General features: G+C 39.5%; 1 protein-coding gene across 1 annotated transcript in view; it reads right to left on the reverse strand.

Annotated features, from left to right (window-relative positions):
- Positions 1-23,324, reverse strand: part of LOC122794008 (zinc finger matrin-type protein 1-like) — a 1,739,900-nt gene extending 1,716,576 nt beyond the window's left edge. The window contains exon 1 of the mRNA XM_044062104.1: positions 23,075-23,324. Coding sequence (XP_043918039.1) covers positions 23,075-23,204 — 130 coding nt within the window. The 5' untranslated portion in view covers positions 23,205-23,324. The remainder of the gene's footprint in view (positions 1-23,074) is intronic.
- Positions 23,325-26,618: the final 3,294 nt, after the last annotated feature.

The raw sequence follows: 26,618 nt of genomic DNA on the forward strand, positions 1-26,618 counted from the left end.
TGAAGTGTCCTTACCAGCTATACTTTGAAGACAATGAAGTCAATGTCAAATGACCTTGCTAATTCTTTAATTCCACTCTGATACTCAGTTTCACTCTTCTGTCGCTTACATGGAGCTAACTACGTCCAACTCCACAAAATCCTTTGTACTTGTGAGAATATTAAATTTATCTTTCTACTTCTTAGATAAGTTGTTCAATGAACTGCTTAAAATGGGACTAGTTTATATGGGTAAAAGAAAGCCAGGCAAAAAAGCAATATCAGATGAAGTCAAGAAAGCAAACAATGTTTCTATGTAGCATGATAAAGTTGAATGTTACAATATGCAATTACTATGTACATATACATAACTTACCAGAAATTTCTCTTTATACAACTAATCTTTCATTACTATTATTTTGTCAGAAATGGATGGGATATACAAAAGATGAGGAAGAGCCCAGACACCCAAGGAGAAAAATCAGGGATGCTGAATTAATATGTTGCTTTATTCAACACAAAGGAAAGTAAGGGGAGGATGTTATGCTGGAAGGGGCAGAGAACTGTGGAGAGATACCAGGAACAAAAGCCAAAAGAGTCAAAAGAAAATTGTTGTCTTAGCAAGAACAAAGCCCATGGCCACACATGCTGTCTCCAAAAGTCCTCAGAACCTAGCCAGTACGCTAACACGCCTGATGCAGATCTTCAGTAGATATCTTGCTAGAAAAGAATTATGGACACTACAGGCCTGTTAGCTTACCAAGTATGGAAGAAAAAGCTATGATAAGAATCCTGAGGGGAAGGCTGGTGGCAATTCTAAAGGACTCCAATCTCCAAGTCAACACCAGCATGGTATAATGGCCAGAAACAAAGTGACAGTCAAACTTGATCCAGTTTTATGACTGGGTTACAGGTGAACTTAACAAAGGAGTCCCAGTACAGACAATCTGCTTAGAATTTAGCAAAATCCCTAACTTAGCCCTACAGAGGAGATGGATAGGAAAACTGGAGGAGTCTGAGTTAGGACTAAGACTAAGTAACCCAATGGGGATACAGAGAACTGCAGTAAAAGGGCCAAAGACAGGAATTAAGGAAGTGACTACTGGAGTATCACAGAGGTCTGGCCTGGATCACTATTCTTCAGTTGTCTGCCTGTAGGAAAAGATGACAGGAGAAGCTACTTTGCTGACAGAAAGATAGGTGCAGCAGTGGGGGATATGAGGGTGTAATCTAAGCTATCAGCAGAAAGGTAATAGCTAAAGTTTAATGCAAGCATGTGAAAACTATTGTACTTGTGCCACAACAGTCCTGGTGTGAAGGACCAGCTGGGAGGATTGGAATTGATAGCACACCGCAGGTAAAAGATCTAGGAGTACTGATCACACAAAGAGAGAAGACAAAGGTTGCAAGAAATCAAGAAAACAGATTACAGATGCAACAATGTGATGTTTCCAATTTACAGTGCACTGGTCAGACCACACCTTAAGTAATTACTGTATTTTATATAGTATTTATCATGCACAAGGTCCAGGATAAAAAAAAATGTCCAATCCAGGTAGGCACACTAGTAACAGGACTGAAATAAATGATGGTATAGAATACTCAAGACACTGAAAAGTACAGTTGTGTACTCTTACCATAAATGTAGATGTTCAAGTGTGTTCACTGTTGCAGTCATCACTGTAGGGTTCTTCCTGCCAGCAGCAGCCCCCGATCGGCCAGAATCCCAAAGTCTAGATCGGTGCCAGCTGAGGTCGCATTTATCCTGACGTCAATGTGCTGGAAGGTATAAAGACCTCAGCTGACGCCATTTCCCCAGTTTTTCTTGCCCCAGAATTCAGGTGCCCAGAAAGAAAAGGCTAAAAAAGAAACCATGCCCAAAACCTCAGCAGCCAAAATACCTCATAACAGACAATACTCAAGGAAAAAACAAAAGAGGGGATAGGAGGGAGGGTAACCCGGACTGCAACAGTGAACACACTCGAACATCTACATTTATGGTAAGAGTACACAACTGTACTATGTCCTTCGTGGTTCTGCAGTCATCACTGTAGGGTTGAGTCCCAAAGCTAAGAAAGGGTGGCTGGAGGAGAAACAGAGGAAGTGGTCACAAAACCTTGCAAAACTGCAGAAGCAAAACCTGCCCTGGATTTAGAATAGAGAGGGGAGATTGTAATGCTTAGAAAAAGTATGTACAGAACTCCAAGTAGCAGCTTCCAAAATATCCTTGGTAGGAACCCCACAAAGAAAAGCTGCTGAAGTAGCAGTAGTCCAGGTAGAATGAGTCCTAACATTAAAAGGAACCAGATTGCCATGAGAAGAGTAACAGAACTTGATGCAATGGGCAATCCACTTGGAAACAGTTTGCTTAGTGGATTGCTTTCCCCTGAACAGTAGGAGCATAAGCGACAAACAACTGATCAGATTTCCGGAATATCTTGGTCCTGTCCAGGTATAGACGAAGCTGTCTGTGCACGTCTAGAGAGTGCAAAAGACCTTCTTCCTCACTTTGAGGATTAGGATAAAAGGTAAGCAAATGAATAGACTGATTCAAGGCCACTGCCGATACCACCTTGGGCATAAATGTGAGATTAGTCCGTAGAGATACCCTGTCCTGATGAAAAATAAGGAAGGGTTCCACAACCATGAGTGCTTGCAATTCCGAAATTCTTCTAGCAGAGGTAATAGCTAAAAGAAAAGCAGTTTTCCAAAACAAAAATTTTAAATCCATGGAAGCTGCAGGTTCAAAAGGAGACAAAGTTAATTTCTCCAAAACATACTTAAGATCCCAAGTGGGAACAGGAGCCCTTATAGGGGGCCGAATATTCTTAGCCCGTCTAAGAAACTGTTTAAGTAATGGATGAGAAAAAATCGGAGGATCCGTATCGTAATGTGCAGAAATAGCAGAAGCATGAAGCTTAATAGACGAAAAAGATAGGCCCGTATGTAATAACTCTGTCAGATACTGTAAAATCAGAGGAATGTTCGGAACAGAAGAATCACCACCCTGGACTTGACTCCAGGAGCAAAATCTTTTCCATTTCCCCGCATAAGATTTTCTAGTGCTGGGCAGTCTAGCTTCAAGGATTACATCCAATACCTGTTTGGAAAGGGCAGAGGTGTTTACAGATCCTGGATCCGCCAGGCAGCTAGATGCAGAGTCTTGACATGACTGTGCAGTATCCGGCCGTCCCATTGAGACAGTAGATGAGGGATTTGAGGCAGAATACAGGGATGCTCCTGAACCAAGGCCATCAGAGTGGAATACCAGAACTGCCGAGGCCAATTGGGAGCCAGTAGAATCATGTGCGGTCTGTCCTGTTTTATCTTCAGAAGTACCCGAGGTAGAAGAGGAAAGGGAGGAAAAGAATCATGTGCAGTCTGTCCTGTTTTATCTTCAGAAGTACCCGAGGTAGAAGAGGAAAGGGAGGAAAAGCATATACTGAGAGGTGTTTCCAACTGAATGAGAGGGCATCCACTTTCCATGCTAGTTTGTGGTAGGTCCTTGTGCAGAATGTTGGAAGTTGATGATTCTGAGTGGATGCAAAGAGATCTATGTCCGGACATCCCCAAGCCTTTATAATCATCCTGAATATCCGAACATCCAACATCCGTTCGTGTGGATCTGAAATGCGTCTGCCAGAGTGTTGTCTTTCCCTGGCAGGAATTGTGTCTGTAAGTCGATACCGCAGGTCAGAGCAGTGTACCAGAGATTCATGGCTAATCTGCACAGGGGGTAAGAGTGAGACCCCCCTGCTTGTTGATGTGCCACATTACTGTAGTGTTGTCTGTCCGTATCAACAATTGTCCTGGTAGAAGGTGGTCCCTGAAGGCTATCAGGGCATTCTGTACAGCTAGCATCTCCTTCAAATTTATGTGCAGGAGCGTTTGTTCCTTCGTCCAAACACTCTGAAGACATCTCCCGTGCATGTGGGCTCCCCAGGCATAATCTGAAGCATCTGTTGTCAGAACTTGGTTGGTCGGCGGAGGACAAAAAGGCTTCCCCCTGTTCTGTAGACAGGCTTTGGCCCACTAAAGAAACTCTCGCTGGAGACAAGGCAAAATCGTGACCACTGTTTCCAAACTTTGGTAATGCTGAGACCAGACACTCTTGAGGTACCACTGCAGTTTCCTCATATGCAGCCTTGCATATGGTATTAGCAGAATGCAGGAGGCCATGTAACCCAAAGCCTGCAGAATTTTTCTTGAAGTCAGCTGTTTCATTGAAGCCAGGTGTCGGAAAAAAGAAGCCAGTTGCACTTTTTTGTCTGGTGTCAAGGAAGCCATCTGGGTTGAAGTACTCAGAAGAGCACCCAGGAAAGTAATCTGTTGTGTGAGTACCAGATTTGATTTCTTTAGATTCCCTGTGAAACCGAGGCACAGAAGACGACGCTGCACAAAAGTTAGATGCTGAAGTAGTGTGTCTTTGTCGTCCGCTTGAAGAAGACAGTCATCCAGATAAGGGTAAATGTGAATCCCTGTTTGTCTGCAAAACGCCATTACTGGTGCCAGGCACTTCGTAAAGACCCTGGGTGCAGTAGATAAGCCAAAGGGCAGCACAAAGAACTGGTAATGTTTTGAGCCCACTTTGAAACGCAGATACCTTCTGCACTCTTGCCTTATAGGAATATGCAGGTAAGCTTCTTAAGTCCAAAGTCATCATCCAAGCGTTCTTGCCCAACATAGGCAGCAGCTGCTGCAGAGTGAGCATCTTGAATATCTAGGAAGGTGTTTAGTACAGAGAGGTCCAGGATTGGTCTCCACGAATTTTCCTTCCTGGGAACCAGGAAAAGTCTGGAATACAAACTTTGCCCTATTTCTAAATTTGGAACCAATTCTATGGCCCTCATAGCAAGGAGGGTCTGAACCTGCCGTTGTGCCTCTGCCCTCTGATGATGTGGCAGGTCTGGCCAACCGTTCGGCTTTGGCATAGTGTGGAAATGAAATCTGTAACCTCTTGAGACTATGTCCAGAACCCATTTGTCCCGGGTTATGTGGATCCAATTTTGATAAAAAAGAAATCCTTCCCCCCAAAGGAGCTTCCGGGAGAGGAGCCCCTGGAACCAGAAAGGGAGAGTCATAAAGACTGTTTTCGGTAGGGTTGAGACTAATCTTCACCTCCCTTGAGAGAGGGGGCACTCCACTGCCTATTCCTAAAATGGGACTGTGACTGTCCCCTACCTCTGGAATGCCTAAATCTGCCTCTCTGAGACCTGTCCGAGCCTGGAAAGGACCAAGGTGTAGTTGGCCAGTGTCTGCTAAATCTAGGAGGTTGCACTTGTAGAAAATCCTTAACCGTCTGCATAGATTTGGCTTTGTCTTCCATTTTCTTCAATACCTCTTCAGCTCTGGACCCAAACAGAACATCGTGCTGCAAAGGGGCATCCAAAAGTTTGGCTTTAATCTGATCCGGCAAGCTTTGATCTCTTAACCAAGCATGTCTTCTAATAACAGCGCCAGTTGTTGCAGCCCTAAAAGAAGCTTCCAAAGAATCAAAACCACAATGCAGGGTATGTTTACCCACTTGTTCAACAGCATGCAATAAATCCTGTAACTCCTGATTATCCGCACCAATAGACACAGCTGACATCTTTTGTTGAAATACAAACAAAAGGTATTGCTGATACTTCAGCATATGACATTGACAGTTCAAAGCCCTAATAGACAATGTAGCAGAAGTATAAACCTTTTTACCCCATCTCTCCAAAGCCCTGGACTCTCGGTCAAAGGGAATAGGATTTTTAGCAGAGGCCACTTTAACACCCTTAGGATCCTGAGAAATAGTTTCCGGATCAGGCGAAAGATTTTTAAAAAGAAATTTATGAGAATCTGGAACCCTATAATACCTATCCGGTTTGGCCGGAGTAGGGGGAAAAGAATCAGGAGAGAGAGAAGCTTCTGAAAAAACATCATCAACAATGTCCAATACAGGGGGAATAGCCAGAGGCTTATGCTGTGGGAGAAGAAGAAAATCCCTAAGCCTTTTCTTGGAGTCAGAAAATTCCTGCCCTTCCCAGTGAAAATGCATCCTCATATCATGTAAAGTTTCATCAAAAGAATAATCCTCAGGAGGAGAAGCGGAAGGAAAGCAATCTTCAGCATTAGAATCCTCATAAAGAGGAAAAGAATAATCCTGCTCAAGGGAAGAAGCAGAAGAAACAGAAATGTGGTCTGAAGAATCATAATCGGACAGTAATCTAGGCTTCTTGTCAGGAGGGGGATGAAAACCCCTGATCATAGTTAAGAGATCTTCAGCCACCCTAAGCATCTGCCTCTGAGGCCTAGGACCCTGATCAAAAGGTGCCTGTGCTAGCCACTTCACTTTAGCTGGAGCCTTAGACTTTGACTTAGAATATAAACCTGAATCCACATTTACAGGACGCTGTGAAGGCCTGAGAACTTCCTCAGAAGCCGGTACCTGCCTACCGGCTCCGGACCCAACTGAGGAAGCAGTATCCGAAGGTCCAGTCCCTGGCAATTCTGAAGACTGCATCAGCTCCACACCGGAGTTGGTACAGGCAATTGGTTCAAAAGAGGCGGACGACAGGGGCTGCAAAGGTGCCTCACTGACGACCGTCGAACCAGCAACTGGCAATAACTGAGTAACATCCTTTGCTGTGGACCTCGGAGGCCTGTCTGCATCCCACCTCTTACACACCCCAGAAGCCGGAAAAGAATCTGAAGACATGTTATAATTAAACCTTTTTCCAAAATAGTAAAAGGCAAAGTTATATCTACGCCTAATAGTACGCTGATTAAATCTAGCACAAAACACACAATTAGCAATGTCATGGTCAGGACCCAGGCAGGGAATACAGTACGAGTGAAAATCCCTATGAGATATTTGCTTCCCACAAGAAATACAATTATTAACTTTTTCTGACATTTGACTGGAGCAAGAAAAAGACCTCCCCAACGGGGTACTTATCTGTAAAAAAATGAAAATCCTGGGATTAGATCCAAAAACAAACAGGAACAGGCCGACTGGCATCAGTGAACTGCAAAGGGCACCGCGCGGCAAGAAAGACTGTGGAAATAACATCAGCTGAGGTCTTTATACCTGCCGGCGCATTGACGTCAGGATAAATGCGACCTCAGCTGGTGCCCGATCCAGACTTTGGGATTCTGGCCGATCGGGGGCTGCTGCTGGCAGGAAGAACCCTACAGTGATGACTGCAACAGTGAACCACGAAGGACATCAAACATTCCTAGAATGGGGTTATGGCAGGCACAGGAGTCCACAAAAACTGACAGGCCAAAAAAGAGCCATAAAGTTAATACAGTTGACTACTGAGGATAACCAAAGAAATTATGTATTGTTACCAGCATGCAAGACACTCAGAATTTCCAAATAGAAGATATTCAAAAATATTGAGAGAAATTAGAGGAAAGAAAAATTATTGCACAAGAAAAATTGTCAAAAGCTTCAAATATAAAATTTGTATTCATTAATACAAAAGATTCATGAAAAACATTATACAGACCAAGAAACTTGGGGCTATTTGGAAAAAGAAGTGACAGAGGAAGTACGAAAATATAAGGAACAAAATCGAGAGATTTTTGAAAGCTATAAAAAAGAAACATGGACATTGTAAAGAAAGACAGATCTGATATGATGTAATACTTATGCAAAGGAGAAAGCCAGACTAAGAAATACATAAAAAGCAACCGCAAAGATATTTCAAGAAAAATACAGGTAAAGGCACGCAGCTATGGAAAATTTCACAATACAAAAAATAAGATCACAAAGAGGGAATGCAGAACACATGATTAGTAAAGTAAAATTTAATTAAATAGAAGCTGAAGTTATAGAATACCTGCAAAGTGAGGAATTTAGTGTAGAAAGTCTAACACAGGTTATGTAACAGTATGCTTGAACAATGAGTCTTCAAAGTAAGAAGAAACAGGTGGTGCAGGAGACATCTGAAGAAGAAATACGGACAAGGGAAAAAAGATTTAATATAGTGCAACATTTATGTAAAGGAAAAAGCAAAACTAATCAATACAAAAAAAAAGCAGCACCAAAGATATTTGAAGAGAAATTCAGGCAAAGGTATCTGGATATGGAAACTTTTACAATACAAAAATAAGAAAAAAAAGATTAGTAAAGGAAATTTTAAAAGAAATAGAAATTTAAGTTATACCTGTAAAATGAATGATTAAGTGATGAAAATCTACTGTGGTAACAATGCAGTATGATACAAATGTGAGTCCCCAAATTAAGGAGAAATGGGTGGAATGGGAAGCATCGGATTAGTTGCCACATGAAGATACTCTGGAGCCTTCAGCAAGAAAATAGTACAAAAGATCAGCTGGAGTTCCACAGCAAGGGAAGGAACATGAAATCGTGGGAACTCTGACCCAGTCAATGTTGTGGAGTGACAGGCCAGTGAGTTCCCATATGAAAGAGTAACAGACTACGCAGGATGCAGCTAAAGGGAATATGTCACAAGAAGACATTCTGGAAGTTTCTGAAGAATGCTCGCAGGAAATGGAGAGTAAAGAATGTGCCCTCAGTTTAAAAGAAAAAGATCTAAGGGCCATTACTGAGGCAGAATATGACTACCTTTCTGTCAAGAATCCTATTTTGCCCTGTATCTTTGGCATACCAAAGGTGCACAAAGGCACCATAAATTTACAGTTTAGACTTATAGTGGCTGCCAAGGGATCTAAAACTGAACCCCTTGCTTCTTTTGTTGATGTCATGTGTAAGTCAGTATTGACTGAGGTAGCCCATGTATTGAGGGACTCATGGCACTGCCTTGAAAGACTAAGGGAGGTCGGGGCAAATACTAGTTAATTTGGTTTTCTAACTATTGATGTAGTGAATTTGTTTTTAGTTATCCCCCACCTGGAAGGTCTAGAGATGTTCCATGAAAGTTTGAATATGTGCCACACCATAGATAAGAGCAGACTAAACCTCCTCTGTGAATTGATGGAAATTGTTCTTCAAAACAACTTCATCAAATTCGAGGGGGAGATGTTTCAACAATGCTCTGGTGTGGCAATGGGGGCTAGGTGTGCCCCAGTTTTCGCGAACCTAGTTTTATTAGCATGGGAAAGAACCTTTGTTTTTCCATCTAGATTTTCTGAGAACATACTTCTTTACAATAGGTTACGGGATGATTTGCTTATTTTATGGAAAGGTGATGAAGCTGGGGCGGTTGAGTTTGTTCAATATTTAAATACCACCACTAGCTGTTTGAGATTTACGCATGTGTGGAGTAAAGATAGTGTTAATTTTCTGGACATCACAATTTTGAAAGACAAGGAAGGTTTATCTAGCACTTTATATAGGAAAGAAAGCTATTCAAACTCGCTTTTGCATTTTAAGAGTTGTCACCCTTACCATCAAAGAAAAGGAGTTGCCAAGGGGCAAATGGTGCGCATCTCTAGACTGGTCAGTGATGAGGGGTTATTTAAACAGGAAATTTACAAACTTATTGGTATGTTAATGGATAGGGGCTATCCGCTTCAATTATTATTGAATTTGAAGAGAGAGGTATTTAGGAAGAGATGTTCAGTATATTCACTGATTCTTATCACCGCACATGAGATGAATAGAGGTGATCATGATTAAGAGGTGCTCAACCAAACAACCCCTTTTGGAGCATGTTTCATTTTAAAATTCAACGAGAAAGCAACAGAAATAGCTACAGCATTACGAAATGCATGGGATTACTGTTTGAGTAATGCCACTAAAGAAGTGTTGGGAATGAGACCTAGGATAGTGTTCAGTAAGGGAGATAACTTGAAAGTAATCTTAGAAAGAGAGACAAGGAATAGAACATCTAGGATGTTAAAATGTGGTAGTTGTAGAAGTTGCAGGTACATTGCTGAAGGTACATATATTTGTGTTAAGGGATACGGAAACACGTTGCCATGCCCGGGCACATGTAACTGCAACACTAAGAACTTGGTTTATGTTGTCTCGTGCATTACCTGCGATGCATTCTATGTGGGTATGACTATGCGTAGATTGCGTAATAGAATCACTGAACATGTACGATCTGTTAAGAACAAGGATCCACACAATGCTTTATATTTACATAGTTGTAGATGCAATGGATTCAAAAAGTTTGTGTTTTTTATTATAGATAGGGTATATATTGAACAAGGTGGTGACACTAGCAACAGAGTAGCCCTGTTGGAAGTTTTATGGCAGTTGAGATTAAATGCCATGAGATATCCTGGCATTAACGATTACATACCAATAAAACCTGTTTTGAAATATAAGGCTGGTATAATATAACAATATATAAAAACATATAAAAATACAACAAATATTTAATGTTTTTGTAAAGTTATTGTGATATACATTTTTATGTACTTTTGTATTGTTTAGTTAATAGTTTGTAATTATATATACATATAATATATAATATATAATTTTATTTGCATTTAGATATATATATATATATATATATATATAAATATAAAATACAAATTTTAGGAGTTTATTTATTTTTTGAATGAGTAACTTGTCTACGATGGTTTAGTTTAATTGTATTATTCTGCTCATTGGAAGGGACTGGATGATGTCACTTTTTATTCAAGCACGTTATTTGTATAAATGTGTTTCACTTGTTTTTTAACACTGACTCTGAAGAAGCCATTTCATGGTGAAAGCGCTTAGTCGGTGATTGTGATTAAACGACATCCTTTTTTACGCTTTGGTGTGGTTTCTTGTTACTTGGAGCAGTTGTCGTGATTCACTCATTTTAACTTATTGTGCCCTGGCTTGGGATTATTTTGCTGCACAGTATGATAGAAATGTGAGTCCCCAAATTAAGGAGAAATGGGTGGAATGGGAAGCATCTGATTAGTTGCCACATGAAGATACTCTGGAGCCTTCAGCAAGAAAATAGTACAAAAGATCAACTGGAGTTCCACAGCAAGGGAAGGAACATGAAATCGTGGGAACTCTGACCCAGTCAATGTTGTGGAGTGACAGGCCAGTGAGTTCCCATATGAAAGAGCAACAGACTACGCAGGATGCAGCTAAAGGGAATATGTCACAAGAAGACATTCTGGAAGTTTCTGAAGAATGCTCGCAGGAAATGGAGAGTAAAGAATGTGCCCTCAGTTTAAAAGAAAAAGATCTATGGGCAAAGTTGCTTTATTTAATAGAGATATAGTCACATAAAGATCAAGAAAAGAAATAGGTTACAGAAAGTCAATAAGACCCAAAATGTTGGAAGTCTGATAAAACAAATGAACACAGTAATCAAGACTATTAACAGAAATTCACATGATATAACAGAAGTAAGTAGAATATATTATTGTGCAGCGAAATTAGTAACAGATAAAGTCTTACTATAGAAATACAGGGCAATAATTGAAAAGACGGGAAGAAATCAAATGACATCATGGAAGTATCAAATACAGAAAACAATAAAGCAATTAAGGAAACGTGTCACTGTTAGAAGAGTATATAAGAGGGAAGATATCAACAAAAACACTTTGAATGACAGATGTGATAAAAGCAATTCATAGTATCAAAACAGACCAGGATCTATTTTGCACTATTGCAAATAAAAAACTAAAGATACCATCATAGGCAGAAAAACTACTTCGAAGATATGTAGATAAATATAAAGGAAAAGCACAAAATAAGCAATTCTTTGAGGACCCAAAAAAGTTTTATACAGAACTGGAAAACAAAGCAAAATGAATAGAAACGCCACCAAAAAAAGAACTAGGCACATTCTGGAGAAATATCTATGAAGGCCCTGAGGTATATAACAAAGACGCTAAAGGGACAGGGGTAGTAAAAGAAACATTAAGAAGTTCAAATGTACAGTACATGAAATGTATAATGGGTATAGTTCCCCATACTAAAGGGGTGGCGTAAGCCACAAAACTATGGGCTAGGCTTGTAAATGCCCTCGGGCAGATAGCTTAGTATGAACCTATGAACCTAAGTAATGACCAGAGAAACTGAAACAAAACTGAGAAAAATTCCTAACTGGAAAACTCTAAGCCCAGATGCGTTACCTAAATTCTGGCTAAAAGTATTAAAATCGCTATATGATTATTTAACCCTGAGTAAAAACTACTTATATGCACACCCCACACACACACTAGCTTGGTTAACAACAGGAAAAACAACACTCCTCCTTAAGAGTGAACTAGCAAGCTATCCTAAAAACTATAGACCAGTAACTTGCCTTCTGACAATGTATAGACTATATACTGGAACTAATGTCAAAAGAGTTTACAGACATTTAGAAGAAAACTCAATCATGGCAATAGAACAAAAGGGTAACAAAAGAAAGTCATACGGAACAATGGATCACCTGTTAAATAAAGTCATAACAGAGAATTGCAAAAAGGGGAAGAATCTAAGTATGGCATGGATAGATTACAAAAACCCATTTAGCAGCACCCCACATTCAACGATAAAGGCATGCTTACAGATGTATAAGATACACCTTGCATTGATCGATTACATTACAGTGACTGTGAAACACTGACAAACCACTCTGCAGATAAACCATGATGAAGGACAAATTATTATACCAGGGATAAAATTCAAAGAGGATATTCCAGAGTGAGTCTTTATCACCACTGCTCTTTTGTCTTGCCCTTAACTCATTAACTTGTCTACTTAACAGATTAGGTCATGGTTACAAACTGGCTCCCAGACAACAGCAAAGTTGTCTTCTTTTTGGGGATGATTTAAAACTGTATAGTTCATCAAATCAGGAGCTGAAAACACAAATAGAAGTCATCAAAACTTTCTCAGATGATAAGAATGTCACCTGGTCTTGATAAATGTGCAAAAGCAACATTTAAAGCATGAAAGTTGCAGCATCAAGAAAAATATAAGTCTGGGACATGAATGTGATGTAAAGGAACTTGAATGGGATAGTGTGTGTAAATATTCAGGAACTGATGAAGGCTCGATCATAAAACATGAACAAATGCGAACAAAACTGAAAACTAAAATTAACACTTATAACAGCACTGATATCTATGAACACAGTCCAAACTATAAACTAATTTGCTCTTCCTGTTCTAACCTACAGTTGTGGGGTGACTGACTGGCCTCAAAAGGTATTGGATCAGTTATACAGGAAAACAAGAAAAATGCTTTGCACTTATCAAATGATACATAAAAATCAGCGCAGAACAAGATCATATAGTCCCTGTTCTGAAGGAGGCATGGGCCTCCTCGAAACTGATTGCATGTATAGCTCTGCAGCTATAGGACTGTATGCAAATCTGCTGACCTCACAAGATCCAGACATAGGGAAAGTTTTAAAACACGAGGAGAACAAATCTAAGAAGGGAGGCATATTGGTGTCAAGCAGGAATGGAAATCAAATCAGACGTAGACAAAAATCAGACAGCAAATTAATATTTATTTATTTATTGACATTTGTTAACCGGGTTAGTCCAGCTGGGCCAGGAGCAACATTTTCAGTGGAGACCCGAGGAGAAAAGCTCCAGTTACAGATAGTTTAAGTATAAATAACAATTTAGTTTACAATTAAAAACAATTATTATTAACAAATACTACAAGTACACATAAGTTCTGTACTGCGAAGAAAAAAAGATTTTTTTTTTTGTGTGTAGCTGCTGTATAACTGATGTGGTAAGGTGTATAGCAAGTTCATGAGAGGGGTTGAAGGGATATCTAGAGGTGTAATGAGATGTTAGAGAAATATATGTGTGAGATAATATACTGAGAGGATTGTGTTAGAAAGTAATAGTACTGGAGTGGTAAAAAAGTATGCTGTGAAGTTGTATTGAAATGTGTACTACAGAGTAGTATTGGAGTTAGGTAGGGTTATGGCAAGTACAAGTTTTGGTTCTTATAAAGTGTAGTTTGGGTTCTTTCTTAAATTGTATAGGGTGTGTAATGGAGTGTAATTGGGATGGGAGGTTATTCCATGCCAGGGATAGGGTGGATTTATATAGTGGTCTACCGATAGTTTTTTGGGTTGGTAGATGTCAAGGAGTTGTTGGTTAGAAGTACGAAGTGTGCAAGTTGGTGTGTAGATGGATAATAAGGAGGAAAGGACAGGGCAGGAGGATGGTTTATAAAGTATAGAGTGAATAATTTGTAACTGAGATAGAAGAAGTTGTTGAGGGAGTTTCTAGACATTGTAGTGAGTTGACTGCGAGGCAGTGGTGTGAGTTACATGGGGAGTTTGTGATGAACCTTGCTATTTTGTGGTAGGTTTATTGGGAGTTTGTCCAGGGTAGTGGTTTAAATATTAGTTAGTACTGAGGTGGCGTAGAGAAGGGAGGGGAGAAGAAGAGCCTGAGCCAGGGACAGTCTGACACCGTAGGTCAGGAATCTACGGTTTCGGTAGAGCATACCCAGCATTTGGTGAGTTTTCTTTATACTTTGAAGGATGTGTAGGTTAAATTTAGGTTTGTCATCAATGATGGCTCCCAGAAGTTTTGTGTGTGAGTCAAGTTATATGGTGGGGTTATTGGAGGATGAGATGAGAAAGATAGATTTTAGGTGAGAGAGAGTCCATGGGAGGAATAACAGGAGTTTTTTTTAGGGTTTAGGATGAGTACATTATCAGCTAGTCATTTTTTAAGACAGAAAAGTGTCCTGGGTGAGTGAGTGAAGGTCAGCGATATTGTTGGAAGTGCAGATGAGAGTTGATTCATCAGCATATTGGACTAGTACAGATTGATTGCAGGAGGTATGTAGCTCATTTGTAAAGATGTTGAATAGGAGAGGTCCCAAGATGAAGCCTTGAGGCAACCCCAGTAGTTACTGGGAGGTAGGGTGAGCAAGAAGAGAGCCAATGAACAGATTGCTGTCTATCAGAAAGATAACTAGAGAAGACGTTTAGGGTGGAGGGAGCTAGACTGAGGTTAGAAAGTTTAGCCAGAAGTAGAGGGTGAGAGACAGTGTCGAAGGCTTTTGAGAGGTCAAGGAAAAGGCTGGATACTAGGAGGTTTTTGTCACGGGCTTCAGCCATTGTACGTGTAAATGACAGGAGGGCTGTAGAGGTGCTGTGGTTAGGGCAGAAGCCATGTTGGGAGGGAGTGAGGAGGTTATGTTGGAGGAGGTAGTTTAGGAGTTGTGAGTGTACACATTTTTCCAAAAGTTTGGAGAGAGGATGGCAACTGGACGAAAGTTTGATGGGTCTGTTGAGTTACCCCCTTTATGCAAGGGGATAGTGAAGAAGGGTTTCCAAATATCTGGTACTGTAGCTTCCTAGATATCTCTATCAATTAAGATAGATACTGGATAGGCTATGGATTCTGCAGCTAATTTGAGGAAAGAGTAGAGAAAAAAGGCATAGGGAAGAATGACTGAAACAGAATAGAATGTAAGGAAAAAATAGCAGCAAGGAAAAAGTAGCAAAAGTCAGCAGGATAAAGTAGTACAGAACGGTAGGCTAAATAGGGATGTAGCTAGAGATGAGAGCATACAAGACAGGGTCCTAAGAGCAAGAGTTACTTGTAGAAGGCAGGGGAGGGGAGAAACAACAGAGTAGGTAGAAGATGGAGTACTAGGGAGTGACCTGGTGATGTGCAGGAGGCAGCAACCAAGGAAAAACATGGAATACAAAAACAACATTGGTAAAATTCAAAGATAGGACATACTCTCAGAAATTACACCCAAAAATTTAGAGGGAAGCAGTCTTCAATTGGGTCTTGGGTACAGGTAATTTCCAGCAGGGTAGGCCAGTGATCTTGTGTAGGGAGTCTGTCCTAACTCTCAGAAATTACACCCAAAATATTAGCGGGAGACAGTCTTCAATTAGGCCTTGGGTACAGGTAGTTTCCAGCAGGGTAGGCCAGTGATCTTGTGTAGGAAGTCTGTTCTAACTCTCAGAAATTACACCCAAAATATTAGAGGAAGACAGTCTTCAATTGGGTCTTGGGTACAGGTAATTTCCAGCAGGGTAGGCCAGTGATCTTGTGTAGGGAGTCTGTTCCAACTCTCAGAAATTACACCCAAAAAATTAGAGGGAAGCAGTCAGAGCCAAAAAATAAAAAACAATAAAAATATAAGGTGAATGATCAGATGAGAAGGCAAGAAATGTGGAAAAGTCATAAATATTGCTGCATGTACAGAAAACTCCTGGAACAATTTCATGGTGATCAGGATCTGACTCAACAATGACTAAGGAGAGGTGAATTTAAACCAAAAGATAAAAGGCTAATACTGGTGGCCCAGGAGAGTGGACTATGTACACATTATGTTGGAGAAGCAGATAAATGCAGGTTTTGTAAAACAGAATTGGAAACAGTTACACATCTTGTTGCTGGGTATGATACACTAATGGCAGATGGTCTGTATACTGAAAAGTATAACAGTGTGGTAAGACTGCTGCACTGGGAATTATGCAAACATTAGAGTACTGAGGTAGGTGAGAAACATTGGAAACATAAGACACAAAACATTACCGTAAATGATAAAGATTTATATCATACGGGATCACCCATCACCAACAGCTTAAAAAATAGATATGAGAAAAAAACAGACATAGTAGTCCATGAAAAGAAGACAAAAGTAGCACTGACAATTGAATTTGCTACACTCTGATTATAGTGGCTTACATACAGAGAGACACAAAGTCATAAAATACCACGCTTTGAAGGCAGAAACAAGAGCAATGTGGAAGAAGGATATCCAGACAGTTCCAACAGTAGTAGGAGTAATGGGTCTCATAAAAAAAAAAAATTACAGTCGTATTTAAATATGCTACCGATACATGTAACTCTGTATGAATTGCAGGAGTCGTCAATTCTGGGCACATTGCAGGTGCAGAGAAAAGCACTTTTGGCTAGAATCAAAGATTGAAACAACACTAATTTCACGAACTTCAACTATACTATGACTTAGGAATGGGGTCCATTCCTGTCATGGTATTAGAAACCCACAAGACTTGGAGATATTAAACTTAAGTAATGCATGCAGTTCTGTCGGACACAAGGAAAATTATATCAGAATACCATATGGAATCCAGAAAAATGCTAAAGAAAAGGTATGTGAGATGGATGAGAAGGAATAGGAAACTCTTTTCACCTAGGACCTAAAGAATTAGATTAGAAAACAAAGACGGAATTTGGCAATGATGAGATATGAAGAGATCATTCCAAGCAGGAAGGACAGAGGTGGCAACAGCAGTAGACTGTATCAACTACCTATTCCCTACATCTCTAAAAGTACTTTTTTTTTTAAAAATAGGGTTGAGAAATCATGGAATGGACTAGAAGAATAAAGGTAACTTACAGAGGCAATTAAGAGGATATGGGACAGGAAAAAATGTAAGAGAACAAATATTAAAATACGTTTAAAAGGACAAACTATACACGCTTAGTTTATCCTGCTTCTATTACATCTTGGTGATTCTCTTTACAGACTTCATTGAAAACGAGACTTCTCACCTGGAAATCCGCTGCATAGTAGATCAAAAACCAAACATGAAAGGAAGTCATCTGCAGACCTTAATTATTATAAGCTCAGAAAACACTTCATGGGAGAGTGGAAAACCTTTTTAAATAAATTATCAGGCAGTCTTGGTTTTCAGTACACTGTGTTCTTTCAGATAAATTGCTACTGACTGTATGCCCTACTCCCATTTAATAAATTTTCTTCATTTAGCTATCTGGTTTGCACTACCTGGTTCATACCATTGTTTTAAGTTTCTGGTCAAGGGGCATTCTGTCCTAGCAAAGGAACATGAACTTTTAGCCTGTCACAATTAAGATCCATGCTTCTCCTGAAAATGGAAGGGAAACAAAAACACGGACATGATAAGAGATAAAGACCATATGGACAACTTAAACTACCAACTATGGTCTTCTACCATCTTCTCACTATTTACACTAAATATTATGCCAATACTAAGTAGAAGCAAATCCAGTCCAACTTACTTGTAGTACACCCCCCCAGAAGTCCTGCACATGTGTGGGCATGTCCCACTTTATTGACAGGCAAAAGGGGTGTGATGTCATCTGCAAATATAGTACAACTGACAGACATGCTATTATGACTGTGTTGCTTACTTTTAGCTTGTGCTGACTTCTATAACCAAGTACAGTAGTAAACAGTGTTTTTAAAAACAATGCTTATCCTGTGCTCTCTTTCAGCTTTAATACAGTGCTTCATTTCTACCTTAAACATAATGCTACAGGAGCAGACAGCACCGGTTTATTGATTTTAGAATTGAAATGTTTTGCTGGGTTTAAACTCGCAGTATTTTCACATGCACTGCTTTGCTTTGTACTGCGACTGCTCAGGCTCTATTATTCACTTAGCTTTCCTTGTAATCATTTCTGCCGACTGCAATGAATTAATGTGTAGAAATGCACTGCTTTGCTGACTTAAATTTATATTTCATTTTACAGGTGCACTGTTTTGAATGCCTTGCCTACACTGCAAAGTGAAAAATGTGGCTGGGGGGGTTGTCACTTCAAACCATGGTTGGATTAGGCTCAGAGAACTATCTTATATATATTTAATGTACAATATTTTTTTACTTTACATAATAATTTTTTCAGTTTTTAGATAGTGATTTGATTGCTTAATGAATACTGACATTGTTCTCATGAATATTCATTAGATATTCCATACAGTATTCTGACAATTTTCCTTATGGGTAGTGGTGGGCAAAGTTTTGGGTAGAGTTAGTGCTGCACATCGGGGGGGGGGTGCTACAAGTAAGATATGCCACAAAACCTAAGATGAAAAAGCTTCTAGTCTTTTAAGAAAAATCTCACTATTGAAAATGAACTCAAAAATACAATAAGAATGCTGGAAACAAAAACAATACAGACATTCTTATCAATGGTGAAAAATTAAATTGAAGACAAGGACTTTCTAATACTTGCACAATCTGTCTAGCAGTTAGCGCAGAGAAGTAAGGCTCTGAGCTGTTAATGAACTGCCTCCTGCAGTGTAACGTACAGTGCTTGTTTTATTCCACTTCTGTACGTCTACTGTGTGAATCTAAGCGAGTCACTTAACCAGACAATGCTCCTGGGTCACCCTTGAAAAGACACTTGTACATGGGAGCTTACCCATTCAAGAACAGAATAAAAAGAAATGCAACTCAGCTCTGTTGAAGTAGAGGAATAAAGTCCTGACAATGACCTGGGTGACCAAAATTAAATGACTAGCGGCTTGACCACTGCTGGAGTTGGCATGCAGAGTGTGGAGTTCAATGACGAGGCTCACACTCTCCATGGTTGAAGCCTCAGTAGAGAATGGGGCTTTACAAGAAGGGTTAGCCTATAAAGAGGGACAACGATATGAGTTCACAGAATATGAGAAGCTTAGAAGTACAGTGAAAAAGCCCACTGCACACACCAATCCCCCTGACATGTCTAAGCATGTGCATGAGAGGCTATGACTAAAACGGCAAAGGCCAAGTCTCCAGTGCACTGACAATGGATTGAATTCCGAGTTAGCTCGCTTGTTGGCCCAGGAATCCAAAGGGCTCCTTTCCTGGGAGATAATGGCCCAGAAACTGGCCATAAGAACAGAACTAGACAGCATGAAGAAAGCAGAGAGTAAAATGCTGGCTAATACAAAAACGTACTTAATGGGGCAGCTAGTGTGTTTTATGTCTCAGCAGTAGCACATAAGAAAGGGCATCATCAACGGAATGTACGCCACACAATACCATTTGGAATATACCTTAAACCCTGATAAAGAAAGCCATTTATAAAACTTGACTTTACTATGATGAACAAAAGATATCTTCAACAGCATCACCATCTAGTTTACAAACATCACAACAGCCATCACAGAAAACACCCATGTATAGAAACTCCATAAGAAATAATGTACAGTATTTTGTTTCACAAGTCCTACTATGCCCCTAACCTTTTCAAATTCCAGCTGACATCTGAAAGAAAATTTCACTAACCTCCAAATATTTTAATGCTCAAGTTATCTTTCCACTGGCTAGCTGGCCAATATGTTCCAAACATGTTTTAAAATTAATAACCAAATCTTGTGTAACATGCTGCCTCCTTTCAATAACTCTCATAATGTCTCTAACACCCTAGCTATATTCCTGCTCTACATAAACATACCTTTTTCATGAAAACCAGTTACCATTACCTAGCGAATATTATTTCCTCAAGATAAGACATCTGTGCCAGAATAAATCTTACCCATTTAGTTAATTACAAACATATATATTACTGTAACCTAAACTGTACAGTTGCCATGTTAACACTGCTGGTGAAGGATCACAACACATCAACCAGTTTTGTCTCTGTAAAATTATAAGAAAGGCAAGAAATTGATTAAGATGTGACATGAACTCCACATGGAACCTACTTTCCTCAAAATAAATGGTATTATGAGTAACTGTGGCTTTTCAAAGAAATCAAGCAATAAAAGCCAGTTACCAGAGTCTCAGCAACAAACCAAGAGGAGAAAAAAAAAGCATTCCCTAGCATCCTCTGAGTCAGAAGTACTCATGATTCCGTATTAAAGCCATGTTACATCACTGCATACTTAGCCAAAACATACTTTTATAACCACATCATCAATACTGGTATAAAATATAACCATTTGCTACTTAATCAAAATACCCAACAACAACATGTGTGTGTGTGTGTGTGCACCAAGAGTCACCTAACAATGAGCTTCAGCTAGCTTTAAAAAACCCGTGATAGGTCAAAAAACTTACAAACATGATCTTTCAAAGCGTTACTCATCTCTAACATTGCTAAATGAATGGAATATAAGGGCAAGATATTTTTTGATTCAGTGACAGTGTGGCCCATATGGAACCACAGCTCAGATATTGCTGGAACAACAGGGAACATCAGTGGCAAGTCAATGAATGCCATGTGACTTATTTCAGGGTTGTGTTTTGCACAACATCCCCTATATTACTAGCTTCACTACTTAGTAAACTAGATGGTGGTGCAAATTGTCAGAGATGTTCCTTGACTTTCAACGTTGTTTTAGGCTCATTATGCTCCGGTGATGCTTGAAGCCAAGACTGTGAAATAAAAAAAACTGCCAGTCAAATGACACCCATTACAAAAGCATGGAATACAAGAGCACATTTAGAGCTTTCAAAGCTGGGCTAACAAGGAAAAAAAAATAACAAAAAATATTACCTAGTTTGGGTATGCAGTGTTAAAACTATCATAAAAGAAAGTGCAATCATTCCAGGACATTCCCTCACCCTACATCTACCACTTAAGGGTTGTACTTGAAAAACAATATTGCTATAACAAAATATGTTTCAACAATACGCAAGACCAAAAGGTAGTGTGTAAGACTTCATTGTAAGAAATGTATTACTTGGGTAACTGTTCAGTAAAACAAAAAGTGAATGCTGTTTAGAAAAAAACATAATTTGATTACATTATCACTCCATTGGAAACTTAGTGCAGTTTTATTCAGGAAAAGGGACTTGACCTTGCAACTTTATGTGAATTACTTATTTGAAAACAAACACACCAAATCAAAAGCATTAATAAGTAAGTAGGGTCACTCCATAGGGCAAGATGCTATCAAGCCACTGCCATGCTACCACAGTTTATACAGCAGCTTTATACACTGATGCACTGCAGGGCTTTGTAACACATGAAAATCAAACTGTAAATGTGGATGCACTCCACTGCCTACATCATTAAAGCAACTAACAGCTTTCAACTACTTCACAAGAGCAATTAAAAGCAATCACCTATGTCAACAGTGAAGCAGAAACTACTGCATGTTAAACAACCAATATTTAAACTAATGCTACCTCAAAATAAAACAGAATATGGAAGAAAGATAGTGGGTGAATAAAACTAATTACCGTTGGCACTCCACTTTCTTTTTAAAAAATTAATCTTAACCTGATGTCGCAACCACACCGATTTCTTCTATTGTGTGTTTGTTAGGGATTACTTTTGTTTTAAATTTAAACAAGAGTCGTAAGTCAAAAAATGATAAGTTATGCCTCAAACTATGCTAAGGTCATTTACTCCCCCATGAAAGTTAGTTCATGCACTGTAAGGTACACCAAGGAGCTTCTGGGATTTAACCATATAGTATGGTTCTCATGGTTGTTAAATAATTGACATTATCTAGCAACCAGTCAAACCAATAACTGTAGGGTTAAGTCCCATCCTTGTTTGTTATGTGAAACTGAACGGCCAGAGATTAATTGTGGGCAAATAATGGGTATATGTAGATGAATTTGAAGCAAGTGGCAGCAGCACACCCACCAGTAACTTAAATCGTTTTGGACACGTCTCCGCAATAATAAACAATGTCAATATACTGTTACAGAACCCTTTATCCTTAGCACAATATGCTGTTTGCACAGCTTTTACTCCACACAACCACCAGTAACTTCCATGGAAATACCGATGAAAACGCAAAGCCATTCTCCAGAAATACTACAGCTTCTTTAACACTACACGGGTTATTAAAAAATGGCACTCAAGTAGTAGATTAATCAACCAGTGTTTGTGGTTACAGAAAAATTGCTCAACCACAATAGATAGTCTGTTATTCCCGGAATTCCAGCCATTGCTGTCTGCAGTTAACACACTGTTTACTCACTGCATTTTTTTTTTTTTGCAGGAAAAGGATTAATAACCATTATGAAATCACATTCACAAATGCTTCTAGTTTGGGCACGAGATGTTTCTTAGACATGCAGTAAATTTTTTCCTCAATTTTGTAAAATGTCAACATTATAAAGAAGCTTAAGCGGGTTTGCTTTAGGACCGAGGGACACAATAAATACTAACCTAGCAACATTTAATTCAATTGCATTCTAAAAGGGGAACCATCCACTCGATGACTATTCTATTTAGGTACATAAAATAAAGGATATTCTTTCCCAAAGGTAGGGGAACTGAACAAAACCCGAGGTTCCCAGCTGCAATAAACGTCCCCTCTTTAAATCCCCTGGGGAAAACAATACCACTAAAGGCTTCTGAAAACAAAAGAAACTGCTGTAAATATATAATTGTATTTATTTATTGCACACGATCTTGAATTCATTTTACTGTTAATTCTTGAATGCTCAGGGACATAACGCCACAAAATTCCAATCATTTCGTTACAGGCCCCGTATCTGTGTAACAACGCAAATTAGTTTTATTTAATGTTTGCTTGGTTTGGTTCTGACTGAACTCACCTTTCTGGTTGTTATTGGTGTGTAATTTATTACTACATTCACCCCCTGCCAAAGAACTATTTAAAAAGGCAGAGTTTTTCTGCTTAAAACTCTCCACTAGTTGCGGAATAACAGAAGTATTCGACTCCATGATTATACTGCAACTCCTAGCGTTCCAAAAATCATTGAGCTTTTTACTTGTTTCCGTTTCTCAGTTGTCAAAACCAACCCGGAAAGAGAGTGACGTCACTATTCCTTAGCGCCCTCTAGTTTGGAGGTGGTTTAGATTGGCTTTAGTGCAGTGAAGGGGAACCTTCTGGGCTCCCTGCAGTCAAAAATTCGGAAAATACCTATCGTCATGACTTTTCTGACGTGTCACCCCCCCCCAACAAAAGATAAATTATTCTTTACGTATTCATTTATTTAAAATAAAAAATACAATCCAGTCATGTGTGCTATTATGCAAGTAAAAGAAAAATCGGCATTGTATTAGAACATTAATCCACCGCGATTTTCGCGCAGGAATGGGCGTGGCCTGAATGATTGACAGGGCAAGCCCGTGTGAAGTTGCATGCAAAATACGGCTGAGTGACAAGCCATGCAGATTATCCAGTGATCTGTTGAATATTCATTCTGAATATTCTATCTGTGACCGTTTGTTGCCGTTCTTTTTTTCCCAAATTTTTATTTTTAATTTTTCGATATATAGAAGACACAATGTTGCCGTTCTTGAAATACGGCCATTCCAAGCTAGTTATTGTGTGTCCTTTAATTAAGATATGTAAGGACAGGTTCAAGTATTAGTGGGACCGAAGGCCCTTAATTCATTAAAGGATCTTCTTTATAAGTAAAACCAGAACATTTTAACCATCCTATGACCTTCCTAGTTAAAGTTGTTAGTAAGCTATTAGTATGTGTTCCACATTTTGCCCATTTGTTCCACATTATGAAGTAGGGCTACCACCTGTCCCACTTTGCGAGGGACAGTCCCTCTTTGGACAGTTGTGTCCTGACAAAAATATTAAAAATGGCAAATGTCTTGAGATTGTAGGACATAATTATTCCCTATATTTTATGTAATAGTTGCATAAAACAGTTATTCTGTATCTAAAATACCTAAATGTTATAAGAAACAGAATAAGCAACTAAAATGCTACAAGAATGAGCTTTTATTTAGGCAAAAAATTATGTGTGTATGTGTCGGCCTGTAAAATCTGATGTTTGTACTGAAAATGTCCCACTTTGGCCATTTGAAAAGGTGGCAACCCTATTATGAAGGCGAGTGTTCCTCATTTTGGAGATGGAAGGTTGAGAGCTATGCCGAAGGGCAGTATGTACGCAGTACTTTACACCCCCATCCTAATGTTGTGCTTTAAATTGCTTTTGCAGGGGAGCAACCCCCTGCACCCCCAATTTTTCTTACTGAACATGGAAGTCAGTAAATAATTACACACATTTTAGTTTTACAGTTTGCATTCTTTTGAAATGCATGCTAACATAAAGCTTGTTGGGAGGGTGGCCTAATGGTTAAGGAGTTTGCCTTATAAACCCAGAGTACATGGTTTGAGTCTCACAAGGGATATCTGGCTAGGTTTAAAATTTCTTGCAAGGGCAGTTAGCCTAGTACTAACCTATGAATTTGTAAAGCTAGGAACTTTCTAAGTTTATAAATGCAGTACTTAGATTCTCTCCCTATATTTGGTAATTTGCCCCCCATTCTATAAGGCTTTATTCAGATCTTGGGTGTAAGATTGAGAGGTATGTGTCAGTGCTAACAACTGGAACTGTACATTAAACGTTATGGTTCCAGGTTTGTACCTCTATTATCTGTCCTCCGAAATAAATACAGTCAGACATTACAATTAAAAAAAATCACATTTTGAAAAATACATATCTGCAAATCAACAGAATGACATGGAAAATTCTTTGTCATATAGGGAGTGGCACCGCAAATAAATACTGGGTGTGAAACAGCTAAGAAACAGTAATAATTAAAACAGTACAAGTAAACAGATTTGTCAAGTGCATTACTGCACAGAGGGCTACAAATAGTTTAGGTGTATGTTATATAGAATAGATAATGCGCACTTGCAGCAGCATGTACATTCAACTACACTGTTTTCCATATTCTATTTGGCGACGTTGGGTATTTCATGTTTATTCACAGTAAGAATAGCAATTACAGGGAAATGTACAGTAGTGGGTGGGGTTTGGGTGGTCCTTGCTACTGCGCATCTGGTGGGGTAATGTGCTAATACAAAACCGAAAAATCAGTGACTTACAATAGGAAAATGATATGCTCACTAATAATTGGGCTTAAAATAGATCACCAAAAAATAGAGTAGCATCGGGCAGCGCTGGTTAGCTGGGGTATACTATTCCTGGCTCCACAAAGTCTGCACTGCAAATTTTCCCTTAGAACTAGGCAAGCCTCAACTCAAGTGCTTCAGATCAACTGCTCTTATTGCAGCACTTGCATAACCCAAATCAGCACTTGTCCAAATCTCCTAGACAGCACTATTATTTTCCAAATCTCTTAGACAACACTATTATAATACAGCATAAGACCCTGGATTGTCCGCAAGACAAGTGGAATTTACTTTTCGAAGCATGTCCAGAGGTCAGCTTCAGGTGTACTCTCCAGTTCATCTGGTGGAATTGGGCATTCTGAGGCAATGTCACAACTGCCTCATGTATACAGACAACCCTCTCCTCTTACCTGTAGACACAAAAACTTGTGAGACATGCAAATACACAGCCGGACTGGAGGCTAAGCGCTCTTAACCCATGACTGTAACAGACAGTCAAGAGGAGAAGAGACACACTAGCATCACACCACCATTCACACACGGATCTACAAAACAAGCACCGGCAAAACATACACATATTCGGAGGCACTGGGTACTAATCTGAAAAAGAAATAGGGCCCTCCAAAGCAGACAAGCAAGCAACCTGCACCTCCAAACACAAGCCAGAAAACACATAATTCACCTCAGCAGTGTGCCTCATGACAGCCCCTAAGGCAAAACACCATACCCAACACGCTAGTAATAGAAGACTCTATAGTAAGGCACACAGATGTTCCACTCACCAGGCTGAACAAGGAGAAGGTTACTGTCAGCTGCCTGTCGGGTGCTAGGATATGCCACATAACACAGGCACTTAGGTCACTCCAGAACAAGTACAAGTATGATGCTGTCATTGTACATGTTGGTGTGAAAGATCTAAGATGTACCTGCCTGGACTACATGAAAAGAGACATTGTGGAGCTCTCTGATCATGTAGCCCAAGCTGGTATGACCCTGACCTTGAGTAGCATACTACCTTCACCTAGAATGATATCACAATACAAAAACAAAATGATCAATTTCAACAATTGGCTAAGCTTCTGGTGTCATTCTAAGGGGATCCAGAGTCTGTCTGCCTGGGATGACATGATAGACAAGCCTCGCTGTTTCGCCAGAGATGGTTTGCACCTGTCACCCCTAGGCTTTCGAATACTGGCCAAGGCTCTTGCCGTCCCCATAGTGCCTTTTTAGGCAAGGCTCAAAGGACAAATCAACCA

This window comes from Protopterus annectens, chromosome 2.part1, assembly GCF_019279795.1.
Source record: "Protopterus annectens isolate FY-2018-M chromosome 2.part1, PAN1.0, whole genome shotgun sequence".
In the NCBI taxonomy this organism is placed as follows: domain Eukaryota; kingdom Metazoa; phylum Chordata; order Ceratodontiformes; family Protopteridae; genus Protopterus; species Protopterus annectens.